The following is a 22,685-nucleotide window of genomic DNA, read 5'->3' as shown; positions in this document are numbered from 1 at the left end:
ATTTTTTCTTGCTTCTTTGTACATGTCTTTGTATGATATATCCGATTTCCTTGCCTTGGGCTTGGGTTATTTATGGTTCTTTGTTTTCATCGGACATATGGGTGATTTACTCCTCTGTTAGACTTGCATGGACATGTCTAGAAGGCAACTATAGCTACATACAATACATCTCGAATCTAATACAATATAGCACAAATCTGTATTTTCTCCCCCATTTTAAATGTTTTTTATCTGTAAGATTTGGTAGAGATAGTCCATCTTTGTGACTTAAATTGAATTTTTAATATGGTGAGTCAACTCTCGATTTTTCTAAAATAGCGGTTTCTTTCAATAAATGTTTAAAGCATCCATTGTATTGACGGAAATACAGACCACGGCCGAAACGCCTAGATTGTCTGATACAAGACAGACACACAGGAGGGTAGAGATTACGAGGATGAAAAAATATTCTACAGACAAAATTTTAAACAAGAAGAAAAATGTTGATATAGAGCAGTTGTAGGTAGACAGACGAGACGGTGTCACCATGTAAATGCCTCCTCGACGAAATCCACGACCGCGCCCTTGCCGATGTTATCTCGGGCAGCAGCACGAACCTCGTCTGCGAATGCGCCTGGTCCACAAACGGAAACGATGGTGGCTCCCACGCGGTTGGGGATGACCTCATCCAGGACGACATGGGGACGACACCGACCCGGGAACATTTGGACGGTGGCGCTGGGTGAAACGATCTCACGGCTGCTCTTTGGTTTTGAGACGAAGAGCTTAATTGTCAGGATGTCACGGCGACCAGGGAGGCGAAGAATTTCATCCATCCACTCTTGCACCCAGGCGAGATGCTCTGTGCTACGCACGGACCAGACAAGGTAGACTTTTTGCGTGGCTACACGGCCTTCGGACGCGCGAATGATCAGGTCGCGGACATACAGCATATGGTGGGTGATACCTGCGCCGGCAGAGAAGAGTACGGCGGTACCATAGCTACCCATGTTGGAGACGTGCGATCTGTACGGTCCTTCGATGTATCCTGAGAGGTGTAGTATTTGATTGGGCGCAATGAGGGCTTTGTTGTATAGCTTCCTCGTCATACCTTGGCGAGCACTTACGATCAGAGAGACAGATGTTGGCTCTTGACTTTCTCTCATATAGGCGTCCAAATCAACCACCGGTTGTTTCTCAAGGAGCGATGGACTCACGCTTCCGGTAGAGCTTGGGCTTTTGGCGAACTTTTCCGGTTCTGCTGCATTTGTTACAGAGCTGCAGGGGTCAACCCAAGCAACCGAGAACGGATGGGACATCCACAAGGAGACGCTTGGGATGTAAGTATACACGTGGCTCCCGGGGTTAATGTGAACGTGCTTGGGCAAGTGAAACGTCACCTTGCAGGCCTCACCAGGGAGAGCCTGGACAACGAGTTTGGTGGCCCCTTTCCTGGGCGAGATGTTAAGGTACAACAGTCTGGAAAATCTAGCTGCCCGATCGAAAATCCAAATGGCGGCAATTGCTATGGCCCAGGGTTTCTGAGGTAAGCCATCGAGATCCAGGTGAAGCCACACACCAACATAAGCCAACAAGGCAGCAAGCTGGTGGAGATGCAAGAAGGTTTCATAGAAAGCATGTCGGACCGGTGAAGGTGAATGAAGCGAGAGGAAGACCAGTGAAACAGTTCCAACCAACCCCCAAGTGAAGAAAGGCGTATCACATAGGCGCTTTAGCATGTCCGAGACACTTACTTCATCGACTGCATTGACTGCCCAAGCTATTGTGTGCACCACACTTTCAATTACAACAATGCGGCCGAGCCATCGGTGAAGACAATTGTATGTGTCGAAACTTATGTGCAGGATTGCAATCAGTGGGTTATTACGACCTGCAAGGAGGAAAAGTGGGACCATATTTAGAACAGCCAACGTTCCTGATCGCCCGCGAAGCTCAGCGACAAGAGCCTTTTTCTCATTCACGCGGTAGTCGAGTATCGTGCAATAAGCTACTTGACTTGCAACATACAGTAGGATCAGGATCGTTTGGAACCTGGACGGCAAGGTGCCCACATTGATGGCGGAAGAAAGCTGTATTTCTCTATTGTGTCTTTTCCTGCCGAGAGGCGAATATAGCAGATGTTTCTTGATGTTCGTCCATGTGTCGGACTCTTCGATACTCCAGTATGTCTGTTGCCTTTTGGTCGAGTTCAACGAGGTGATATGGCGGAGGTAAGCATGGCTTATCTGGGCAATCCGACCACAGAAGACAACAAACGCGATGGCAAGGACGGAGACGTAGATAATACGCGTGATAATGACATCTCGGGGGACGTTGACACCACCTAGCCCTCGTGAGAACTCGTAGACGTACGTGGCATTGGTCCCATAGCCTCGCGGGATGATGTGCCGACGAAGATCATCCATCGAAAGTTGGGGCACCCTATGGCCAAGAGTAAAGTCTGATCGTTGAAGTTGGGATACTATAATGAGTTCAGATAAAACGAGGGTGAATCAAGGGGTGATAAAGGATTGCCGATGGTCAAAGGCCGAGTCTAATTTTGTCGACCCCTCGGATGGAATATGACGTGGTAAAGAATGTTGGATGGCGGAGGAACAAGTGGAATGCAGCAGCCCTTCGCTGATTGAATGCAACAATGTTTTTATATTGATGATGCGTTGCGGGTGTTACCAGGCTACCGCTTTCAGTGTTTGTTCCAACAATTGGATTGTCCGCAAATGAAAGGCACGTTCCTTTCAAGAGTGATTGTATCTCAGTTGGACAAAAGATATTTGGATTCTCCAGTGAATTCAAATCTAAGGCACAGTCAGTTGACATCAGCAGCTATCCGGCCTTCGAAATTTACTTACTCGCATCCTCCTACATGCATAGTCTAAATCAAGGAGTCCAGCAAGGGGCTAAAGGACGCTCAGCGTCAAACGACAAATAAAGAGCGGATCTTATAAGTAAAAATCTCAAAAGAGCGAGAGAACCAAACGGGTGTCTATTGACTAAGACAAAGCTCTTCAGCTACGATACGAACGGACCAAATGTCGGCAGTGTGAACAGTTGGTGGAGACGATAAAGGGGGACAGCCCCTGACCAACTTGCCAGCAATTTTAATACGTGTAAGAGTGTTAAAAGAGTGTTAATACCAGCAGACAACAAGAGAATGTGTTGAAATGTGATCAGAGCCAGCTGAATCCGTCAAAAATTCGAGCGATAGGGAAGAGAATGACGAAAAAGAAGAAATGTAGAGTTTAGAAGCCGATAAAGAAAGTTGCCGGACATCAGGATCCGCGCTGCAATTTAGGAATATCTTCACCTTAAAAGGCAACCACGGAGACCACTGCGGATCTGAGCTTGCATAGTGCTGGTTGGTAAATAAAGACCAATAACTAGCCCTCTGAATTTTTTAGCAATCAAAAGTGGCGTGGTCTTATGAAGGGTTCTTTTCCTAGCGCTAAGGAAGGCGTCAAGCGGTCTTATTTCGGCAGGGAGGAGTCCATGAGAAGAGGATCGGTGTTTCGACTTGGCGAATTGGTCCATTCACCATCGAGGAATGGGGTCCTCTAGTTGGCCCACGGACCCTTGCTGATAGGATCCGACTGATACTAGTATAAACTGTGGGCTATAGCCGCTGAGTAGGTGAAAGGCATCCAGCCACTACTTCATGGCCTGCAGGTATTATGATCCAAGAGTCTCGCCACTTCTCGTGAGGTGTTCGAACCTAGTTGATCACGAAGGCGCATAGCGTGTGTTTCAGTTTCGCGAAGTCCACGGGAACCCGCGCTTCGTATTGGCCAAAACTTGCTCGGTAGGTAGTATCGATGACCCACCGACAAAGTTAGGTAGAAAATAGCGAAGGTGGACAGGATAGTACTCCATACACATCGTGAAAAAGCAGTTCGCTCCTGTAAAACCAAGACTGGCAAGACAGTTTTGGGTGCTTCAGAATGAGACAATGGTCGCATTCGCGATCCAGTCTCTGTTGGTGGGCGGAGTGGGCAACAGTCACATGGTGGTCACGGGTCCCAAGACTTTTTAATCTATTCCCTATATTGGGTAATATTATTTTGCCCTGCTATTGCCCAGGTTTTGTTCATAACAACGGTGGGCTTTTCCACTTTGGCCACTTTGGCGACTTGGGCTGAATTTTTCCCATTCAGCCCCGATTAATAAACAGTTTTCTCACCTAATAGGAACGCCGTTGAAATTGAAGGCCCATCCAAGGCTTAATATCTCGATTTCCATTGCCTAAAGACTTTGCCGGTATAAGGCTAAATAAGGCTAACTTACTCCGAGGGGCACTGGAGATTCAATAGTTTCCCTAAGCGCTCGGACCTGAACTTATGGAAAAATATTAATCAGAGTCTAGCTCATGCCAGCAATATATCCAGAACATGGCTAAAAACGTGGCATGACTAAGGCAAAAGACAACACAACTAGTTGACAACCTATATCATTCGAAATTAATGAGGTGTAGGAACGGTGAAGTGGTATCTCTTTCTTGATTCGAACGTTAAAATCATGGCCTATCAGTCATTAAGAAGAAAATCGGAACTTGGGCTCCGAAAATATGTACATGTGAATCCTATTCTATACGGAGCTTTCTCTGCCATGCTTGTTTACCGTCCCATCCAACCTCCGTCAACGCAGATGACTTCTCCAGAGATATAGCTGCTTGCCTGACTAGCCAAGAACACAATCACCCCCTTAAAGTCGTCGGGGCTGCCCCATCTCCCAGCCGGAATTCTAGCCATTATACCTGCGTTCCGATTCGAATCATTGATCAAAGCCGTGTTCATATCCGTTGCGATGTATCCGGGCGCGATAGCGTTCACGTTAATGCCCTTGGCGACCCACTCATTCGAGAGTGCCTTGGTCAATTGGGAAATACCTCCCTTGGAAGCTGCGTAGGCAGGGACAGTGATGCCACCCTGGAATGACAGGAGGGAAGCAACATTGATAATAGATCCGCGACGACCAGTCGGGAACTCAGATGCATCTCGCGCCAACAGATACGCGCCGAATTCACGGCATAGTGTAAATACTGATGTCAGATTGACTTGGATCACCTACGTAACCAGCAACCGTCCTTAGCTTTTTCATACAGCGGGAAGGAACCAAAACCATCTGGTCCGTGGAGAAAAGGGGTAAGCTCACCTCATCCCAGTCCTCATCTGGGAATTGCTCGCTCGGGTGCCTTCTCTGGATTCCGGCACAGTTCAGCAGAATCTCCGGTTTCAGGCCTTGGCTTGTTAACGCCGGAATGACCCCTTTAATTGCATCCCGACTAGATAGCTCCGCTACGTGAATCCAGGCTTTCCGGCCAATGCGGTTAATGATCTCATCACGGGTGGAAGTGTTGGATTCGTCTCTCTAATATCGCTCATAGGTCAGCATCCTATATCTAATATGGCCTGCCATACGGCATCAAATAGTCGCAAGGGGCACGTACCTGAATCAGTACGATATCAGCGCCAGCCTCTGCAAGCGCAAAAGCCATTGCCTGTCCAATTCCTCTCGTTCCTCCTGTAACGATAGCGGTCTTCCCGCTTAGCGAAAAGAGTGAAGCCGACATGGTGATTGCTGTGTATCAAGTAGAGTCCAAGATGTGAGTTTGGGGATCCGCTTTTCGACTGTAGCTCCCGCTCTTTTATAAGTGTTATGAATCAGGATAGTCCCCAGGAAATAATAAAAGAGTTTCTTTTGATCTTGTTGTTGCCATCGCGCTGATTTCTTCCATTCATAATAAATGTCCCCCCACGTGCGGGGCAGTAGAGGCATTACCTGAAACGGATATTCCTATTGCCGGCACTGTGATCAAACACCGATTCCCCGCAGTCGGTAATTGAACCATCCTCGCCAAGCATCCATAAAGCACGTGCCATGTATGATTACTGTTACGGGACCATTAGATACACTCGATTTAGGTTGTGGTTTACTATAACACACTAAAGGTAGGCATCGGTGGTGGTAATAATCATATATCAACTATTATAATATCCATTGAGCGAAAGTCACTAGTATAGAGCGACTGACTTACCAAAAGTAGCTGTTGAAGATATCAAACTCCGGCGTATTCTACGGTCAAAGACAAGGTGACACGTAGCCAAAGCTCAATGAGCGACAGGGACTATATAGATCTCTAGTAGATAGCGGGCTAGCACATGGCCATTAAGACTCTAGAAGAACCGGCTGATATTCATTGCTTTCTGAGATTCTTCAAGAGATACCAGGTCAACTAGATTTACTTGCTAATCTCACATCAGCAGTAACCTATATAGTTGCCTAATTGGGAAGAAAGAAGGAACTTCGAGGTTGCTTGATGAAGGGAATGAGTGAGAAGACGCAAATTAAGCATTTCATGATCGTCTTCATCTAAATAACTTCAAACCTTCTCAGGTTAGTCTACGAAGGCAGTTCATCAGGGGTTATTGCTCCTTATACACATCAAACTGTACAAACCATGATACAGATGTATGTATGTATGATGTATGTATGAAACCAAGTATTGAAACACCCGCAACGGTAGGTAGCTTTTAACCGTGGGTCACTAACTCCAGGCTGTTAGCCATAGATGCAACACATCCCGATCAATCTTAGCTGTTGACTTGACAATTTGGAATACAGGGCCGGGGGGATATGCTTTATTCCATACATGCTGCATAATACAGATCATCAATTCAGAAACACCCTTTGTGTGGGGAAAGCACGAGCGCCTTCAAGATTACCCCAAAGATAATACAATTTACCGGTCGATTTCCAGAACAACGGAGCTATTTTCCCATCGCTATTCTACAGTTTATTTCAACCTGAGCCTGTTTCAATTGGCCTCTTCTTGGTTTACTGGGAGTAGCACTCCAGAATCTATTTACTAGTCTTGACGCGTTGTCAAAACCTGCCTCCAACACTGCGTCCATGAAGATGTCACTTCTGACGTGTTACCTCTAATTTTGAGTCGGACATTTTTCTCTCCGCCATCCTCCTCGTCCCACAATCTATTTTCATTCTTGAATAATTTTTTTTTTTTTTTTTTAAGCTCGGGGGCAGATATGGATCAAGAAGAGCAATCCTCGCAGCGGGAAAGCACACCGGCGACGCGGCCGAAATCTCGCTCGGACCATTTGATGAAGCGCGTGTCGAGAGCCTGTTTGCATTGCAGGCAGCGAAAGTCGAAATGCGATTTGTAAGTCCATCCGTTGAGAAGTTGCTGTAATTCTTGCCGCTAGCTTTATTTAATCGGTATTCCCTTCTCATGAGCTAATTGACGGCTACAGAGATAGTAACGGCAATCCTGGAGTACCGCCATGCCAACGGTGTCTCCGAGATGGTCGCGAATGTATTTTGGGGAGCTCAAACCGTGGAGGGCGCCGTATCCGTAAGAACAAAATGAAGAACTTCACCCCAGATACAACCCTTCCAGGCCAACGGGAGCCTGTTATCGAATCGATCAGCCCAACCGCTGCAGACAATCGCCAGTCCACAAATACTTCATACCCTGGTCCGGTTGTTTTTGTACCTCCTAATCCCACAACGGCGACATCAGTATCGGTAGATGATGAAGATACGGCTTCAATTGGGTCGGTCCCGCGGAATCCATCTGATGCTTGGCAGTGTCTCACAGGCATTGCCAAAAGAGGTGATGACGGCCCTACCCCTGAGACGAACACTGATTCTCTGCGCACAACCCACAGCGCCTTCTCATTTGGTGCTCTCCAGAACGGCACTGTAACCGACTTTCAACCGAATAGTGGGATTAAGGCTTACAGACTAGTGCAATCACGCTCCTTAGACCCGGGCACAGTATGGCAGTTAGTTGTTCGATACGCCGAAAATTTTCACCCGTATCTCCCTTTGGTGCCGCGGAAATATTTTAACCGCAGCGCACTAGATTCCTTCGCTACAAATGAGAAGCATCTGCTCACTGCGGTACTTACAATCGCATCGAAGGATTTAGTCGAACGCCCGGAAATCCATGAATACTGCTCAAAATATATGCACGAATTGATCTCGGGAATAGCTGCTGGTGCCGACTGTGATGTAGAGGCCGTGGAGGCCCTTCTTCTACTTGCCGAATGGGAACCACAGGGTCTTCGTCCACGCATCGAGCGCGTTGGTCGTGGTGAGGAGGATCGAGCCGCATGGATGCATGTTGGTCTGGCCTTGCGGTCAGGTTATTTCCTAGGCTTGGACCGGACCTCCTTCCGAGGTGATCCTTCAGGGGATACAGAGACGGAAGCCCGCAGAAGGCTAGCATGGACCAGCTGCTACATTTCAGATCGATTAATATCTGTCCGTATCGGACGGGCTTTTTGGTCTCGTGGACCTGGCCCAATGACAGGCCTTGTCAGTCAGGATTTTCCTTCTTTACAACCTATCAAAGATGGAGATGAGGATTACGCGAGAATCTTCCAGGCGACCTTAGATTTGACACAACTTTATGGGAATGTACATGACGTTCTTTACTCTGGTATGCGGACAAGCAACCAAATGATGCTTATGGGGGACTATGTAAAATACGTGGATGATTTTCGTCTCGCGATTTTGCGGTGGAAGTCGCTCTGGGGCTCATTACCCTGTAAGTTGAGGGATTTTCCTGGCCCGATGCGAACTAGCCATCACTGACAAGTTGCAGGTTCTACGCCCATACAAGCTACTTTACAACTCTCATATGAATATCTAAGGCTGTACACTAATGCTTTTGCATTCCAAGCTGCAATTTCCCAATCAATGGTGTCGAAGTTAAAGAATGATCAGTCACAAAGAGAACATCTAAGATCAACTTTCAACGATGTGGCATCGATGCAAGATGCCAGGTTTATCTATGAATCCGTGGATGCCGCTAAGGCTTACTTGACAATTCTTGTTGACCTGGTGCATCCAGAGAAGCATCTTCACTTTATGCCTCTCAGATTTTATCTGTACGGAATTTATGCAGCTGTTTTTCTGTATAAGGTAAAGTTGTTTTGCTTCCGTTTGAAAAACTTGTCTCAGGGCTAATTCGAGTTCAAGGCTCGATCGTTTGGAGTAATGCCAAATGGCGAGGAAACAAAAGTGCGCGATCTTGTAACACGAACTACCGACGTATTGAAACGAGCAAGTGCTGGACCGGACGACATCGGCTCACGTTATTCCCGGCTTCTGGAACTCCTGTGGAAGCCTAAGGCTAGGACAGTTGCCTCTCCAGCTGGGACACATCAGAGCAGTGATTTCCAGGTGCAGAGTAACGCTATACCCCATCGCTTGCCTGAGCAAAGTAATTATATGCAATTCAGCCCTGCGAACGATTTCTCGTGGTTGGATCTTGAAGCAGTTGGGGACTACGTCTCGGGAGACCAATTACCCGGAGCGAACACATTGGCGTTTGATTCGTTCCAGAACCCCGATCCGTATCAGACAGGGCAGGACCGTTCCCAAGCCTGGCAGCCGAATTGGCCTGGAGATATGACCAATCTCCTGTTCTAGTTGTCTAAGTCATGGTTATCCGGGACTGGAACAGAAAGTTATCTTTCCATTATTGAGAACAAGCGATCCATCCAAGTAGAGGATTGAAATGGAACCAAAACGGAACGTACTGTCCTTGTTCCAATGTTGTTTGTCCCCCACGTTACTGGTGCGGGGCTGATGAGGATGTGGGGTTCTGACCAGAAGCCGATCGCGATGTGTCCGTCCCTCACTCGGACTATTCTCCGACCCGCTGGAATATTATGCGCCGGACGAAGGAGCTCCGCATAACTTCTTCCTGTCGTACCTGTACCGGAAACCAGGCAACATATACTTGGACATCGTTAACACAATGGAGCAACAAAATGACATCAGTGGCCGATTGGCCCTGATTACTGGAGCCTCTGGAGGGTAAGTACTCTGAACCTAGCACCTACTAAGGGTCATTACCGGTCTAACTCAGTATCGCTCAGGATTGGGGCAGCTTGTGCTCGTCAGCTGGCTGCGAAAGGCGTCCATCTTGCTTTGACGTATTCCACGAACGTGTCTTCGACATCTTCTCTGGCCGAGGAGCTCAAATCCAAACACTCAGACAGTTACAGTCTCAGGATTTCAATTCATAAGGTGGACGTGTCTTCAGCCGACGAAATTCAGCATATGTTTGAGGAGATCGGCCAGCAACATGGCAAGCCGCCGGACATCTTGGTCTCCAATGCTGGATACGGCAAGCGAATCCCACATGTTTGGGACATTTCTCTCGAGGAATTCGATCACACCATCAATGTGAACCTACGTGCTTCGTTTATTCTGGTGAAGGGCGTGGTGGAGCACATGAAGAGTCAGCGATGGGGTCGGATAGTGTTCATGTCCTCGATTGCCGGCCAGGGAGGTGGGATCAATGGATGTCGTATGCGATCACACTTAGTCAAAATGATGTTACCCACGTTCACTAACTTGCGCACAGACTACGCCGCTTCGAAAGGGGGACTAACCGGAATGATGAAGAATCTTTCCACGAGGCTAGCTGAATATAACATCAGCGTCAACGATGTTGCGCCTGCCATGATTGGTGAAACCGGTATGATCCCTAGCGCTGCGGCCATCCCTGAGGTTGCCGCTGGGATTCCTTTGGGCCGACTGGGCCTTCCGGATGAAGTCGCCAACGTGGTGACTATGCTTGTGACGACCGGTTATATGACTGGTCAAAGTCTGTTGCTTGGGGGAGGACTAAAATAATATATATATGTATTGTTCTATCATACACCAAGTTACGAAATGACTATGATGATCCATAATTTGATTGAACTTTATATTTTGCAGAATTCATACCCTCTACGTGTCAAGTCGTGTACCTCTATTGTATGCTAACCAATGAATTGTTTTTGCCTCACATCACCAGGATGCCGATACATATACGCTCCTCCACATTGTCACTCTAGTTCTGTCATGATGTGCTTCATCTACTATACACCGTTTCTTCATGGTATCTCAGAAGTTTTCTATCTCCACAAAAGCCACACCAATCTTCAAGTCAAACCCGGGTATTACACAAAAAATAATGCAAGGAAAAAGGGACCAAAAGATCCTAACTCTCAATGACAACCTTCACGACAGGTCGTCCAGACTCATCCACACCCTTTCCGGCCAATGCAAACGCCCTCTCTCCCTGTTCTAACGGCAACCGATGGGTAACAACGAGCTCCTCAACACGGTTGAACTTGCCACTTGCCACCAATGCGATGGCAGCGGGGTACGCGTGCCCATCATACCGGAAAACACCGATAATATCAACCTCCCGAAGAGCTGCCGCACCCACAGGAAGAGTCTGAATGGGGTTGCCCATACCAATCTGCACCAGAACCGAACCTGGAGCAGCGGCGTAGATACCCGCCTGCACACAGGCCGGTACACCCGTGCATTCGTAGATACGGGAGAAACCGGAGGTCAGGCCGATAGTATCCTTCAATTTAGCAGCAACACTCTGAGCATTTTGTAAGGCATAGGCTGTTTGCTCAGCGTGAGGGGCATCCTTAGGCGGAGGCGGGTTTGCAGGGTCCGCCTTGGGGATGAGGGCAGTCTTAAGACCGAGGTTAAGCGACTCGGCGATGGCCAAGCGTGCCGGGTCGATATCAGCCACGACAATGTTCGAGAAGTTCTCAGCTGTTGCAAGCGCACCAGCCAGAAGTAGACCGATGGCGCCAGCACCAAAGATCAAAGCAGCAGACTGGTCGCCCAGCGACTCGGCCAGTTGCACCTCCTCCTTGGATGGGGGATGCGAACGGCGGACGGCATGTAGGCAGACAGCCAGGGGCTCGACGAGAGCGCCTCCGGCGAAGGACACTGAGTCGGGGAGCTTGTGGCACATTTCGGCAGGGTGGTTGGTGAGTTCCATGAGGGTGCCGTCGAGATGGGGGAAGATTTTGGCACTGCTCCGGAACTTCATTTCGGGGCAGATGTTGTAACGGCCTTGTTTACAGAGGACACACTTGCGGCAGGGCAGGCCGACTTCAAGCGCGACCCGGTCGCCAACTTGCAGGGTGGTGGCTTCCGGTCCGACGGCGGTTACGACACCGGAGGACTCATGGCCCAGGCAGAAGGGCTCGCGAACGACGAAGTCGCCATTGCGGCCGTGGTTGTAGTAGTGAAGGTCTGATCCGCAGAGACCAGTGGCGCGGATGGCGACTTGAACTTCGGAGCCGGTGGGGGCAGCAACGGGCTTCGTTCCCTGATGAGAATGTTAGACAGTTTTTTTATCTGAAGTTTTGAGGGTTATCGTACCATGCGGAGATCTTTTGCGCCGTGTAGGACGAGTGCCTGGCAGGCACCGGTATCAGTGACGGTAGCCATTTTTGTGTTTTCGGTGTATTCGAATTAGAAATGGAGTTGAGCGAAGGCCCGCCATTATGATAATGCTATTATATGCACAGCATGACTTTCTTGTCGGCCATTGACTCCGCCTCAACGTGGGGTTGAACGGATTTCCTCCGCGTCGGTTATTGAACCCAGTTGTCAATAGCCGACGGGCTATCATGGGATACGTTACGACCTCGACGTGTAATACAGGGTGTATATTTTGAGGATTTCCGACGAGTTTCACGTAGTACTTGAGATTCAGCCAAAGCCAGATGTGGATACTTTCTCATGGACCCCAAGTAGCATTCAAAATCATTCATAGATTACTCTGTCATGTATATAGTGGGAAATTCTACTATGGTCGTGCACTTACATGTACCCCAATACATCCCATGCAATACCGATATGATAACGGTAATACATACAGAAAATGGGCCACCCCACGCCAACCGGAATTGGGGGGCAACAATCAATCAATCAATCAATCAATCCCTCAGTGAAACATAATTATTGACTGGAATATTCTTAAAAGATCAGTAATTGGAATTTCTCCTCTCCCTCCTGTCTACTTCTTCTTCTTCTTCTTCTTCTTCGTCCACATTTTCCCCTTCTTCCTCTCCGTATACCCCTTCTACTTCTACAGTCCAAGAAACCAAAACCCCACGTTTGCTCCAACTCTGACATCATGCCTACCGCACTGCTGATCGGCGAAATCACTCATGCCCGCAAGGAGTGGGAAGAGCTGTCGTCCATTCTGACGCTCAAGGTAAGAGTTATCGGGTGGGAAGTATGATTGAATTCAGCTGATTTAGATGGTTTATTATGTAGGAATTTCCCAGCGGTACTAGAGAGGACTTTATCCGCAATTGCAAAGAGGGTCAATATGATGATGTTCTGGTTATTTATCGCTCGAATACTTCTACGAAGGTATGGTGATGGTTTGATTTCAGAGCGCAAGTGCATGCTAAGTCGCGCGTAGTTTACGGGTCCCTTCAATGCAGAGTTACTTGCTGTTCTCCCCAAGTCGCTGAAGTATATTTGTCATAATGGTGCCGGTTACGACAATATTGATATCAAGGGGTGCACAGACAAGGGTATGTATAACCTTATCTTCTAGGAATAAGTGAAGGATTGACGAGGTAATGATCGATGCAGGAATCGCCGTTTCCAGCACGCCTGTCGCTGTTAACCATGCTACAGCTGATGTGGGCATCTTTTTGATGATCGGTGCCTTGCGACAGGCCTACGTGCCGTTGTCTGCTCTCCGGGAGGGTGAGTTCCTACTCCAGGTAAAGGGAATGGGGAAAATGTGAGGTAATTGACAATCGGACCACAGGTCAGTGGCAGGGCCAAACTACATTGGGTCGTGATCCCCAGGGTAAGGTGCTAGGCATCCTCGGGATGGGGGGAATCGGCAGGGTAAGGACCCAAACTTTCCTTACGCTTGATGATGAACTGACTTGTCCCAGGAAATGGCCAACCGCGCAAAGGCCTTCGGAATGAAGATCCAGTACCACAACCGGTCCCGACTGTCGCCTGAGCTCGAGGGAGACGCTACATACGTGTCGTTTGATGAATTGCTGGCTAGCTCAGATGTCCTTAGTCTGAACCTCGCTCTTAATGCCTCTACCCGTCATATCATTGGCGAGAAAGAATTCCAGAAGATGAAGGACGGTATTGTCATTGTTAATACTGCTCGTGGTGCGCTGATTGACGAAAAGGCGCTGGTCGCTGCTTTGAATTCCGGGAAAGTGAGTTGAGCGTTTGCAATCTCCATGTGTTAATGATATCTAATGCTGGGTAGGTCCTGTCGGCTGGTTTGGATGTCTATGAGAATGAGCCGGTTGTAGAGCAGGGCTTGGTGAATAACCCCAAGGTGATGTTGTTGCCACACATTGGAACCATGACATATGAGACACAGAAGGATATGGAGTTGTTGGTGTTGAACAACTTGCGCTCGGCGATAGAGAAGGGAAAGATGATCACGTTAGTCCCTGAACAGAAGAATGTGTTCTAGATGTAGGCTGGAGATTAGATTAAATATAATTGATAGAATAAATTGTTAAAAAGTCATGCCATGATCAATTCGAACTGTCAAAATCCAGCACAGTCTCCCTGAGCTAGAAATGTGTGCTCGGTAGCGTCGTTGAAGATGATATGTCTTAAGATAATCAGTCTTCGGAAGGCCGAGACTTGGTCTGCGGCCCTGTCCGTCGTGAATGGTACTGCCGGGCGGTGTGGCCTGCTCTTACCAACAACAGCCCTAGTCCGCTTTGAGCTCGCTAAAGGGTTAACCCTAGGAAATGCCAAGAGCGAAAAAGCGCACCACAACGAGACTTGCGATCTCGAAGTTCCAGCGGCCGACCGAAAGAAAAGCGACAAAACTTCTCACCCGACATCGAGGACCACCCCGCTCGGCAACCACATCAAGATGGTGAGTGCTTTATTTGAAGTTTTTGGATTCGATTGATCGGGAGGGAAAGAAGAGAACGGAGAAACTTCACCAGTGGAAGAGACATCTTTGCACCGAACATGTTCGATCCTGTCAATCCCAAGATTAGGCTCTGTGGCCTATCCCGATATTTCGACTCTGCCATCACCACACCCACTCCAGCCACCATCAATTGCGTTTCGAGATAGAGGAATATGGCTTTGCTGATGCAGGATTTTTTTCGTCTTTCAGGTCCGTTACGCTGCTCAGGAGATTCCGGCCGCTAAGAGCGCCCGCGCCCGGGGCTCTTACCTGCGCGTCAGCTTCAAGAACACCCGTGAGACCGCTCAGGCCATCAACGGCATGAAGCTCCAGCGTGCTCTTACTTTCCTTGACAACGTCACCAACAAGCTCGAGGCTGTCCCCATGCGGAGGTTCGCTGGCAGCACCGGCCGTTGCGCTCAGGGTGAGTGGCTCATATTTTCTTTACACGAGGTGGATCATGGTTCGAGATGGTTTATGGAATGATTGGATATGTGCAAGAAGACATGGAGCAGAAGAGGAGGAATTTTGGCTATTGGAGTGGCTCGGGTGGCATGTGTTGGGAAACGGGCCGTGATGTTTGGGCGAGAGACATGGGCAGGACTTTCGCTAACCGAGTTCTACAGGCAAGCAGTTCGGTGTCAGCAAGGCTCGCTGGCCCGAGAAGTCCGCCAAGTTCCTCATCGACCTCCTGAAGAACGCTGAGGCCAACGCCGACACCAAGGGTCTTGACACTGGCAACCTCGTTGTCAAGCACATCCAGGTCAACCAGGCCCCCAAGGGCCGCAGACGCACCTACCGTGCCCACGGTCGTGTATGTTTCCCACCATATTCGCGGTTGATATCTTTTGCTGACTCGAGGCTTAGATCAACCCCTACATGACCAACCCTTGCCACATCGAGCTTATCCTTACTGAGGGTGAGGAGGTTGTCCAGAAGGGTCCCGTTGCCAAGGAGGCTCACCTCTCCTCTCGTCAGCGTGGCCTCCAGGTCCGCCGTGCCATCCAGGCATAAGCGGTTCATGGGTGTCGGGGGTGAGGTAGTCGGAAAATGAATGGGAAAGCCGGAGTTTTCTGTTGTACGGAACAAATACCTTTTTACGGAAGGAATACAAAAGAAATTTCTACAAACTGAACAACCCTTCGAAATCTATGGGTGGAAGCATCAGTTCTTCCCTCTTGTCATGAATATCTCCTTAAGCGTTGATCATATCCCGAATATCTCACGGTCACTATGTGATTTCTCAGGGGAAAGGGATCATTTGTTTCAATAGTCCCCTGGCTTTGCAGACAACCCATGGTGCCATGCAACAACTGGATGCTTGGCTAGGTACAGGCTGGATCGGACATTTTATTCTCATACTTCAGGATACTGTTGAGCTTTGTTTCACGAATGGGATACGGAAATCTATATTAATGAGGTTCGGGAGAAATGCCGATGATCTTGCTTGTACTAGAAAAGTCATACATGCGTCCATGTTTAACCGCCGGGTGCTGAATACGTAAGTTAGACCGTAATGAGGACTTCCGTAGTCTAGTTGGTTTATAAACGAGCGTCTGCAATATACGGGACATGATACTACGTGGTCGTCAGAAGGTGTAGCCAAGAAGCCTCTTTTCCCTTCGTGCAATGATATTCTCCACTCAGGGATACTCCAATTGGTGGTGGTGATTAGTTTGTTGTACTCCGTACGAAAAGTATATATATCTTGAGTGATGCCTGATTGAAGCCAAGAGTGGCGATGCAATGTCTTGTCAGCCACAGGACCTCAAGATAACGATTATACGGTACGGCTCCGAGATCGTCCGCATCGGTGAATGGATTTCATCTATCATGGGTGCACTGATGGGGAAGGTGACTGGTGTAAGATCTTTAAAGTCGATATGCATACGTAGGAGCCTGTTGGGGGAATGACGCAGCAGCGGGATCGTCCTCCAGTCCCAGGCATCAACAAATGGAGAACCTCCGCACAACCTCAACCGAGTAACCTATGCCATGACCGTTACCTATGGATCGTCCCAAGTGGACAGACCAGTGCTTGCGTGTCACCAAACACAACAGATTGCCACATTCTTGTCTAGGTGACAACCGGGAGTGATGACCGGGGCTTTCTGCCTTCAGTTTGGTCTAAGAACCAACACTAAGCCTACACTAGACTAGTAGACCTCCTGTTTTATCTATCGACGCTACCCCATCAGACAGACTCTCGTGCTTAACTTTCTGCTTTTCTAACTGTCCTTGCCGTGTCAGTGCTTGGGGGCTTTACTTCTGTTTTGTTCCTCTTCTATTATATCGTCATCTCCAGGGCCTCGGGTGGTTTGGTTTACAATCATGAAGCGCATCCTGACCTCCTTCAGCAAGCGGTCCGGTATGTATCGCGACTCATCCCGCAATGTCCAATCGATTACTCATGAGAATAGGCCCAGCACCGGAAGGTCCATCATCATACGCTGAGGATTCTCCCGAGGGTATTATCCTGAGAGAAGTGGTCCGTTTTCGAATCCCAGGCCCCTTGTCGCGTTGCCACTGGGAAAGTTAGACTAATTTGTGTTGATGTACTAGACTGCCTTTTGCGAGGCAGTTCCGAGCAATACCGTACGTTCCTTCCCCCTCCGTGCATCGACTTCGCGTCCAATCCGACCATATTGACTCGAACAATAACTGATGAGAAAATATATGCACAGCAAGGAAATGAGTTCGTCCATCTGCCCGCTATTGTCGAAAGTGCGGAGTCTAGCCCCAATGCCGCCAGGGAAGCTGCGCATCGCATTCGCAAGTTGTTGTCCGACCCAGCGTCAACGCCGGCCAACGTACAGTATAATGCGATCATGCTGATCCGCATACTCGTCGATAACCCTGGCCATACTTTCACACGGAACATTGATGCCAAATTTGTCGCAACTATAAAAGACCTCCTGCGCCAGACGAGGGACTCGAATGTGCAAGGCTTCCTTCGGCAGACTCTGGATGCTTTAGAGATGCAGCGTGGATGGGACGAGGATCTTGCGCCACTTCTGCAGATGTGGACAAGGGAGAAGACCAAGCTCAAGAGGACTAATAGTGGAGTATGTACCCATGCGATGCCTGGTGTGGACCTTGGTGCGACAGCGCTAATAGGATCTTCGTTAGAGTACTTGGAGGTCCCAGGTTTCATCCCAGACTTCACCGCAACCACAACAACCTCGTCCGGATTATTTTGGCTCGCGCCAGGCCGGAGCCTTGCCACCCCCGGATGAACTCGCGGCTCGTATTACTGAAGCCAAGACATCGGCAAAACTCCTCGTGCAGTTCGTTCAGTCGACGCCCCCTGCAGAGATGGCGGAGAACGAGCTCATTCAAGAGTTCTCTGGCCGATGTCGGTCGGCATCACAAACTATCCAGCACTACATTCACTCGACGAACCCTCCACCGGACGAGGATACTCTCCTCACCTTGATTGAAGCAAATGATGAGCTTTCCACATCACTATCTAGGCATCAACGTGCTCTTCTTAACGCGCGTCGAGCCTTAGGACAATCGGATAGCCAGTCACCCCCCTCGTCCGATACCACGCCATCGAGGGCTTCTAGTGCTATTCCCCCACCGGTACCTCCGCGGGATACGCATAACCCCTCTATACCACCGGCAACGCCCCTGGCGATATCAAGCCCCAGCAGCATTTCACCTCCGACTAACAACGGTATGGGCCGGTCGGAGTACCGGTCGGAGGATTTTCAGGTGCAGAACCCGTTCGCCGATAACTTCAGCACTACTGCTACCGGCCCATCGGACGGACGGATGGAAGGGACAGCGAACGACTCGTGGTATGATCCGTATCAGCGACCTGTACAGCGCGCGTGACGCTTCGTGGAGTGTTGAGCGTTTTCTTTTATATTAGGTTTCTTGTTTGCCAGCCCCCCTTTATGCGTCTGTACTGCACGATTAAACGCCTTTCCTAATGCTTTAATGTAGTTATAACTTTTTTTCTTTTCTTTTTTTTTTTTTTTCGGTCGATGTGATACCTCTTTCGCGGAGTAATATTACTTGTATACGTTGTTGGCTTGGCTGCGTCGCTGAGAAGATAACTGACGACTGGTCTGCGCCACATAGTATGCACCAGCTTAGACGAGACAATGTACCTATTCCCTGTGGCAAAAAGAAAATTTCGTCCTGACTTTGCTCAAAGTTCATAATAAAGCACAAAGTTATCAGGCGTGTTGCCAGCGATTGGCAGAGAGGTAAGCGCGGTAAACAAGGCATATATGGTAGCTACATAGTATTGGCATGCTAACGCTCACGAACAGAGCACCCGCACCCTGTTCATTACCAACAAAAGTGCTTGTCTGCCGAGGACTCCCCGATGCTTGTTTTGACTGTACTAGTTCATCGAGCCATGCATCGCACAGATCACTTAATGAACACCGGGCGCTTACCCAAAACGCAAGCGGCGACTCATTCCGACTAAAATAGTGGGCTCATTTGCCCCTACTCATAGTCTCCTACTTAAGTACATACGAGGCTTCTGCCTTATTTCAGATACGAACTCCGAAGACCCTTGGCTGTCTTTATGATTATGGAGACTCAAGGACTAACTCAGGAAGTGGGGCGCAGGAGACGAATCTATATGAGGATGCTAATGCTAGACTATTGCGATAAGTCTTTCCTTCCAGGATCCGGGTCTGATCAATCAGAAGCTATCCCAAGAGCACCATGGGATCCTACTCGCCGGAGAAAAGTCGTGGCTACATGTGATGGAGCCGCCGGGTTAATGAAGCTGAAACCCTAACCAAGGCGCCAAGCATCAGGAGCTGGTCTAAGCATATCCACCGGCCACCATTATGTTTTAGATCAATTAAGGTGAAACTACTGGCCGCTTTGTATCTTGTCACTTTTAATGAGCCCACTGAAATCTAGTTCCACTAACTATTGATTTCTTGCCAAGCCCTGGCGACAATGGCCTGGTTCAACGCCCTTCTCCGGTGGAGAGTCTCGGGGTAATTGATTCTAAGGGCTTCGGGAGATAACCGTCTCCCTGAGAAGTGTCGAGAATTGTTTCACGGCGGACTCCCGATGGAGCTTCCCTGCCGGCCATGATAGATGAGCCGACCGTATATATAGATGGGTGAGAACGCTCGTCTCGTCCTTTCTCTCGTTCTCCAAACACGCAGGTTTCTTCTGTTCTTCTTTCTTTGCACACTCTCTTATACTACCCGGTCCGTGACCGTCTCGTTCTTTCTCTTTCTACATTCATTTGATTAGGTATACTGGTATACCGATCCATTCTCTGAGAAACTTCTTTCGTCTATCTTATTCAAAACTCAACCAATTACAACCCCCCCCTTTCAAAATGAAGCAGACTGGTACCATCCTTGCCCTTGCCGGCCTTGTCTCCATGGCTCACGGCCACGGTTTCGTTACCTCCCCCAAGCCCCGTATGCCTGGTACCGCTTTCCAGGAGGCCTGTGGTCAGCAGATGTACAACAACCAGCAGGCCGACAACTACGGCAACATCCAGGGTGAACTGCAGGTTGCCAACGGCCAGAACGACTTCGATGCCGCCAAGTGTGACGCCTGGCTTTGCAAGGGTTACAAGTTTGACGACAACAAGGACAACGTCTTCCAGTACACCCCTGGCCAGAATGTCGACTTCACGGTCGACATCCGTGCCCCTCACACCGGTGTTGCCAACGTCTCCGTCGTCGATACCGCCTCCAACACCGTCATCGGCGAGGTCCTCAAGTCCTGGGATGTCTACGCTTCGACCGAGACCGGCGTCAAGGAGACCGACAAGAAGTTCAGCGTCACTCTCCCCAGTGACCTCGGTGGTAAGTGCTCCGAGGCTGGTGCCTGTGTTCTCCAGTGGTACTGGTTTGCCGAGTCCATCGACCAGACCTACGAGTCTTGCGTTGACTTCACCATGAGCGGCTCTGGCTCTGGCTCTTCCGCCAGCGCCTCCTCCGCTGCCTCCACCGCTGCTGCTACTGCCTCCTCCACTGCCACTGGTGTCGCTGTCACTGCTACCCCTACCACCGGCAACAACGTCGCTGCCCCCAGCGGCTTCGCCACCAGCGCTAAGCCTTCTGCCACCTCTGCCCCCAGCTCTGCTGCTTCGACCGTCACCATCCCCACCGACGGCACCGCGGAGGAGAAGCTCAACTGGATCGCCAGCCTCCTGCAGACCCTCGTCAAGTACACTGCTTAAAAAAGTGATGTGATTTTACCAATCTGTTGGGTGTGAATAGATTTATATATACTTCCTAGCACGTGAATAGAATTTGCCTGCATTATGCATTCGAAAACTGGGACTTAGTCTTAGGGGCACAAAGCTTAGCTTTAGAATTGTGTCTATATCACTCCGGATTCACTTTAGATCCAGGGCAGTTGCGCCTCATACTGTGGGTATATTTTGGTGTAAACATGTTCTGTGTTTTTATTTTTATTTTTTTTTAATTTATTTTTCATTCTTTCTCCTGTACCTTTCGTCAATAGCTCTTACATTGTAATTAGAACGGATATTTCGTGGCCTTCACTCCGGAGGGTACCATAGTGAGCGAAACCAGTCAAAACCAATGGATTTGATCTTTAACAAAAATCTTATGTTATTTCGCATCGTGTAGCGACGACTTGGGGACTCGGTGAAATTAGCATGGATGGATAACCACTGTGTGCTTCAGGGATCTCCATGAAACCAACAATGAAACGGAAATCTCCTTCGTCCCACCAGGATCTTAGCAAGGGTATTCGGTATAGGCCTCACCGATCCACCATCGCGAGTATCTTTGTTATTGGGCCAAGGTCCCGAGTTCAGCTACCCTTGCAATTTCGAACCAGCGCCAGGAATCATCGGATTTGTTGACCCGGATCGACGGAATTTGATTCGATTGCTCCTCGCCGACGCTTGTTTCTCGAGCATTGGCTTACATTTGAGGTTTTTATTCCGGTTGACACTTGATATTTCGAGAAAGTTTTTTTTTTTTTTTTTTTTTCCTTTCCCCGGTAGCTTCCGACCAAGACTTGTTCCAAGGTTGATCACAATCTGGAATTTTTGCGGGTAAAAACTATATCTCTGTCTTGAATCTTGTAAAGTATCAAGTGTACTGACGTCCTTTGGGGATTGTCTTTCTTTTAAGGTGTCTTGGGTTACATTCGATGATACAAATTGGAGATTAAATTAAATTTTTACTTAAGAATTTAAATCTTAAATGAACCATTGGTTTGTTATCAGATAAGCAAGCAACAACTCCGGCCCGCCGCTTCAGCCACAATTCTATCAATCACATTTTCTTGTTCTGTCACCAAACTCCCTTCCCCTCCCCCTGCAGTTCTTTCGTTCTTTTCTCCTCATCTGCAAACCATCAATCGTCCAGTATGATGGAAGAATCTCACCTCCGTCAGAGCATGTCTCATCATCCGTCCCCGTTTAACTCTCCTCAGGCTCATCACTCGCATATCCCATCCACTCTCTCCTACAATGAAGCAACCACCACCGCTCTAGAACCGCAAACGTCTCAACACCGCACCGGCAACACCAGCGATGAAGAGGGCCAACCACCACCACGATACACGCGTGAGAATGATCCCTTCCAGCTCGCATCGAAGATCAAGACCGATGAAGAAATCCGACAAATCCACCCGCAAGCCAACACGGCCCGTAAACGCGACAGCTGCATCCGCGCAACCAAGAACCCAAAGAAGGCCTTGAACACCGCCATCTCGTCCAGACAGCTACAAGGCTTCTACCACTCGCAGAACGAGAACATCGAGCGCATGCTGAAACCCGTCGAAGAGCACGTCCGTGACGCCCGTGAAATCAGCGCCAACAACCAACTCAAATACAAAATCGCCGTATACGGCAGCTTCGCCGCGAACATCATCCTCTCCATCCTACAACTCTACGGTGCCATCGCGTCGGGCTCTCTCTCTCTCTTCACAACAATGGCCGATGCCGTCT

The 22,685-nt window shown here is 48.9% G+C and overlaps 9 protein-coding genes across 9 annotated transcripts; 6 read left to right on the top strand and 3 right to left on the bottom strand.

Moving 5' to 3' along the window:
- Positions 1-511: 511 nt before the first annotated feature.
- BDV38DRAFT_4852 (ferric reductase family protein) lies at positions 512-2,989 on the bottom strand. Its single transcript, XM_032063426.1, has 2 exons — positions 2,864-2,989; positions 512-2,795 (listed from the first exon to the last, which is right to left on the bottom strand). The coding sequence occupies exon 2, from the start codon at positions 2,403-2,405 to the stop codon at positions 522-524; it is 1,884 nt and encodes a 627-aa protein (XP_031920003.1). The 5' UTR covers positions 2,406-2,795; positions 2,864-2,989; the 3' UTR covers positions 512-521.
- Positions 2,990-4,607: 1,618 nt separating this feature from the next.
- On the bottom strand, positions 4,608-5,563 carry BDV38DRAFT_267039 (putative 2-deoxy-D-gluconate 3-dehydrogenase; the record flags this gene model as incomplete). Its single annotated transcript, XM_032056515.1, has 3 exons — positions 4,608-5,057; positions 5,146-5,361; positions 5,441-5,563. The coding sequence occupies 3 exons, from the start codon at positions 5,561-5,563 to the stop codon at positions 4,608-4,610; spliced, it is 789 nt and encodes a 262-aa protein (XP_031920002.1).
- Positions 5,564-7,037: 1,474 nt separating this feature from the next.
- Positions 7,038-9,450, top strand: BDV38DRAFT_277002 (Zn(II)2Cys6 transcription factor; the record flags this gene model as incomplete). Its single annotated transcript, XM_032058386.1, has 4 exons — positions 7,038-7,171; positions 7,263-8,563; positions 8,621-8,940; positions 8,998-9,450. 4 exons carry the CDS (start codon positions 7,038-7,040, stop codon positions 9,448-9,450), a joined length of 2,208 nt encoding a protein of 735 aa, XP_031920001.1.
- A 331-nt stretch (positions 9,451-9,781) lies between these two features.
- BDV38DRAFT_277001 (SDR family NAD(P)-dependent oxidoreductase) lies at positions 9,782-10,665 on the top strand (the record flags this gene model as incomplete). The annotated part of the gene is made up of 3 exons (XM_032058385.1): positions 9,782-9,840; positions 9,903-10,336; positions 10,394-10,665. The coding sequence occupies 3 exons, from the start codon at positions 9,782-9,784 to the stop codon at positions 10,663-10,665; spliced, it is 765 nt and encodes a 254-aa protein (XP_031920000.1).
- Positions 10,666-10,987: 322 nt separating this feature from the next.
- BDV38DRAFT_232382 (NAD(P)-dependent alcohol dehydrogenase) lies at positions 10,988-12,322 on the bottom strand. Its single transcript, XM_032053032.1, has 2 exons — positions 12,208-12,322; positions 10,988-12,154 (listed from the first exon to the last, which is right to left on the bottom strand). Exons 1-2 carry the CDS (start codon positions 12,274-12,276, stop codon positions 11,015-11,017), a joined length of 1,209 nt encoding a protein of 402 aa, XP_031919999.1. The 5' UTR covers positions 12,277-12,322; the 3' UTR covers positions 10,988-11,014.
- A 645-nt stretch (positions 12,323-12,967) lies between these two features.
- Positions 12,968-14,299, top strand: BDV38DRAFT_276999 (D-mandelate dehydrogenase-like dehydrogenase; the record flags this gene model as incomplete). Its single annotated transcript, XM_032058384.1, has 7 exons — positions 12,968-13,048; positions 13,111-13,209; positions 13,262-13,376; positions 13,438-13,554; positions 13,619-13,701; positions 13,752-14,033; positions 14,087-14,299. The coding sequence occupies 7 exons, from the start codon at positions 12,968-12,970 to the stop codon at positions 14,297-14,299; spliced, it is 990 nt and encodes a 329-aa protein (XP_031919998.1).
- A 349-nt stretch (positions 14,300-14,648) lies between these two features.
- rpl17 (60S ribosomal protein uL22) lies at positions 14,649-15,919 on the top strand. Its single transcript, XM_032063407.1, has 4 exons — positions 14,649-14,716; positions 14,966-15,179; positions 15,382-15,569; positions 15,623-15,919. The coding sequence occupies exons 1-4, from the start codon at positions 14,714-14,716 to the stop codon at positions 15,767-15,769; spliced, it is 552 nt and encodes a 183-aa protein (XP_031919997.1). The 5' UTR covers positions 14,649-14,713; the 3' UTR covers positions 15,770-15,919.
- Positions 15,920-17,086: 1,167 nt separating this feature from the next.
- Positions 17,087-18,595, top strand: BDV38DRAFT_276997 (VHS and GAT domain-containing protein; the record flags this gene model as incomplete). Its single annotated transcript, XM_032058383.1, has 5 exons — positions 17,087-17,123; positions 17,176-17,243; positions 17,318-17,350; positions 17,440-17,820; positions 17,885-18,595. The coding sequence occupies 5 exons, from the start codon at positions 17,087-17,089 to the stop codon at positions 18,593-18,595; spliced, it is 1,230 nt and encodes a 409-aa protein (XP_031919996.1).
- Positions 18,596-20,081: 1,486 nt separating this feature from the next.
- BDV38DRAFT_276996 (lytic polysaccharide monooxygenase) lies at positions 20,082-20,936 on the top strand (the record flags this gene model as incomplete). The annotated part of the gene is made up of 1 exon (XM_032058382.1): positions 20,082-20,936. The coding sequence occupies one exon, from the start codon at positions 20,082-20,084 to the stop codon at positions 20,934-20,936; it is 855 nt and encodes a 284-aa protein (XP_031919995.1).
- Positions 20,937-22,685: the final 1,749 nt, after the last annotated feature.

Source organism: Aspergillus pseudotamarii (assembly GCF_009193445.1).
Source record: "Aspergillus pseudotamarii strain CBS 117625 unplaced genomic scaffold BDV38scaffold_1, whole genome shotgun sequence".
In the NCBI taxonomy this organism is placed as follows: Eukaryota; Fungi; Ascomycota; class Eurotiomycetes; order Eurotiales; family Aspergillaceae; genus Aspergillus; species Aspergillus pseudotamarii.
The sequence above is the reverse complement of the archived record's forward strand: the minus strand, read 5'-3'. Positions and strand labels throughout refer to the sequence as shown.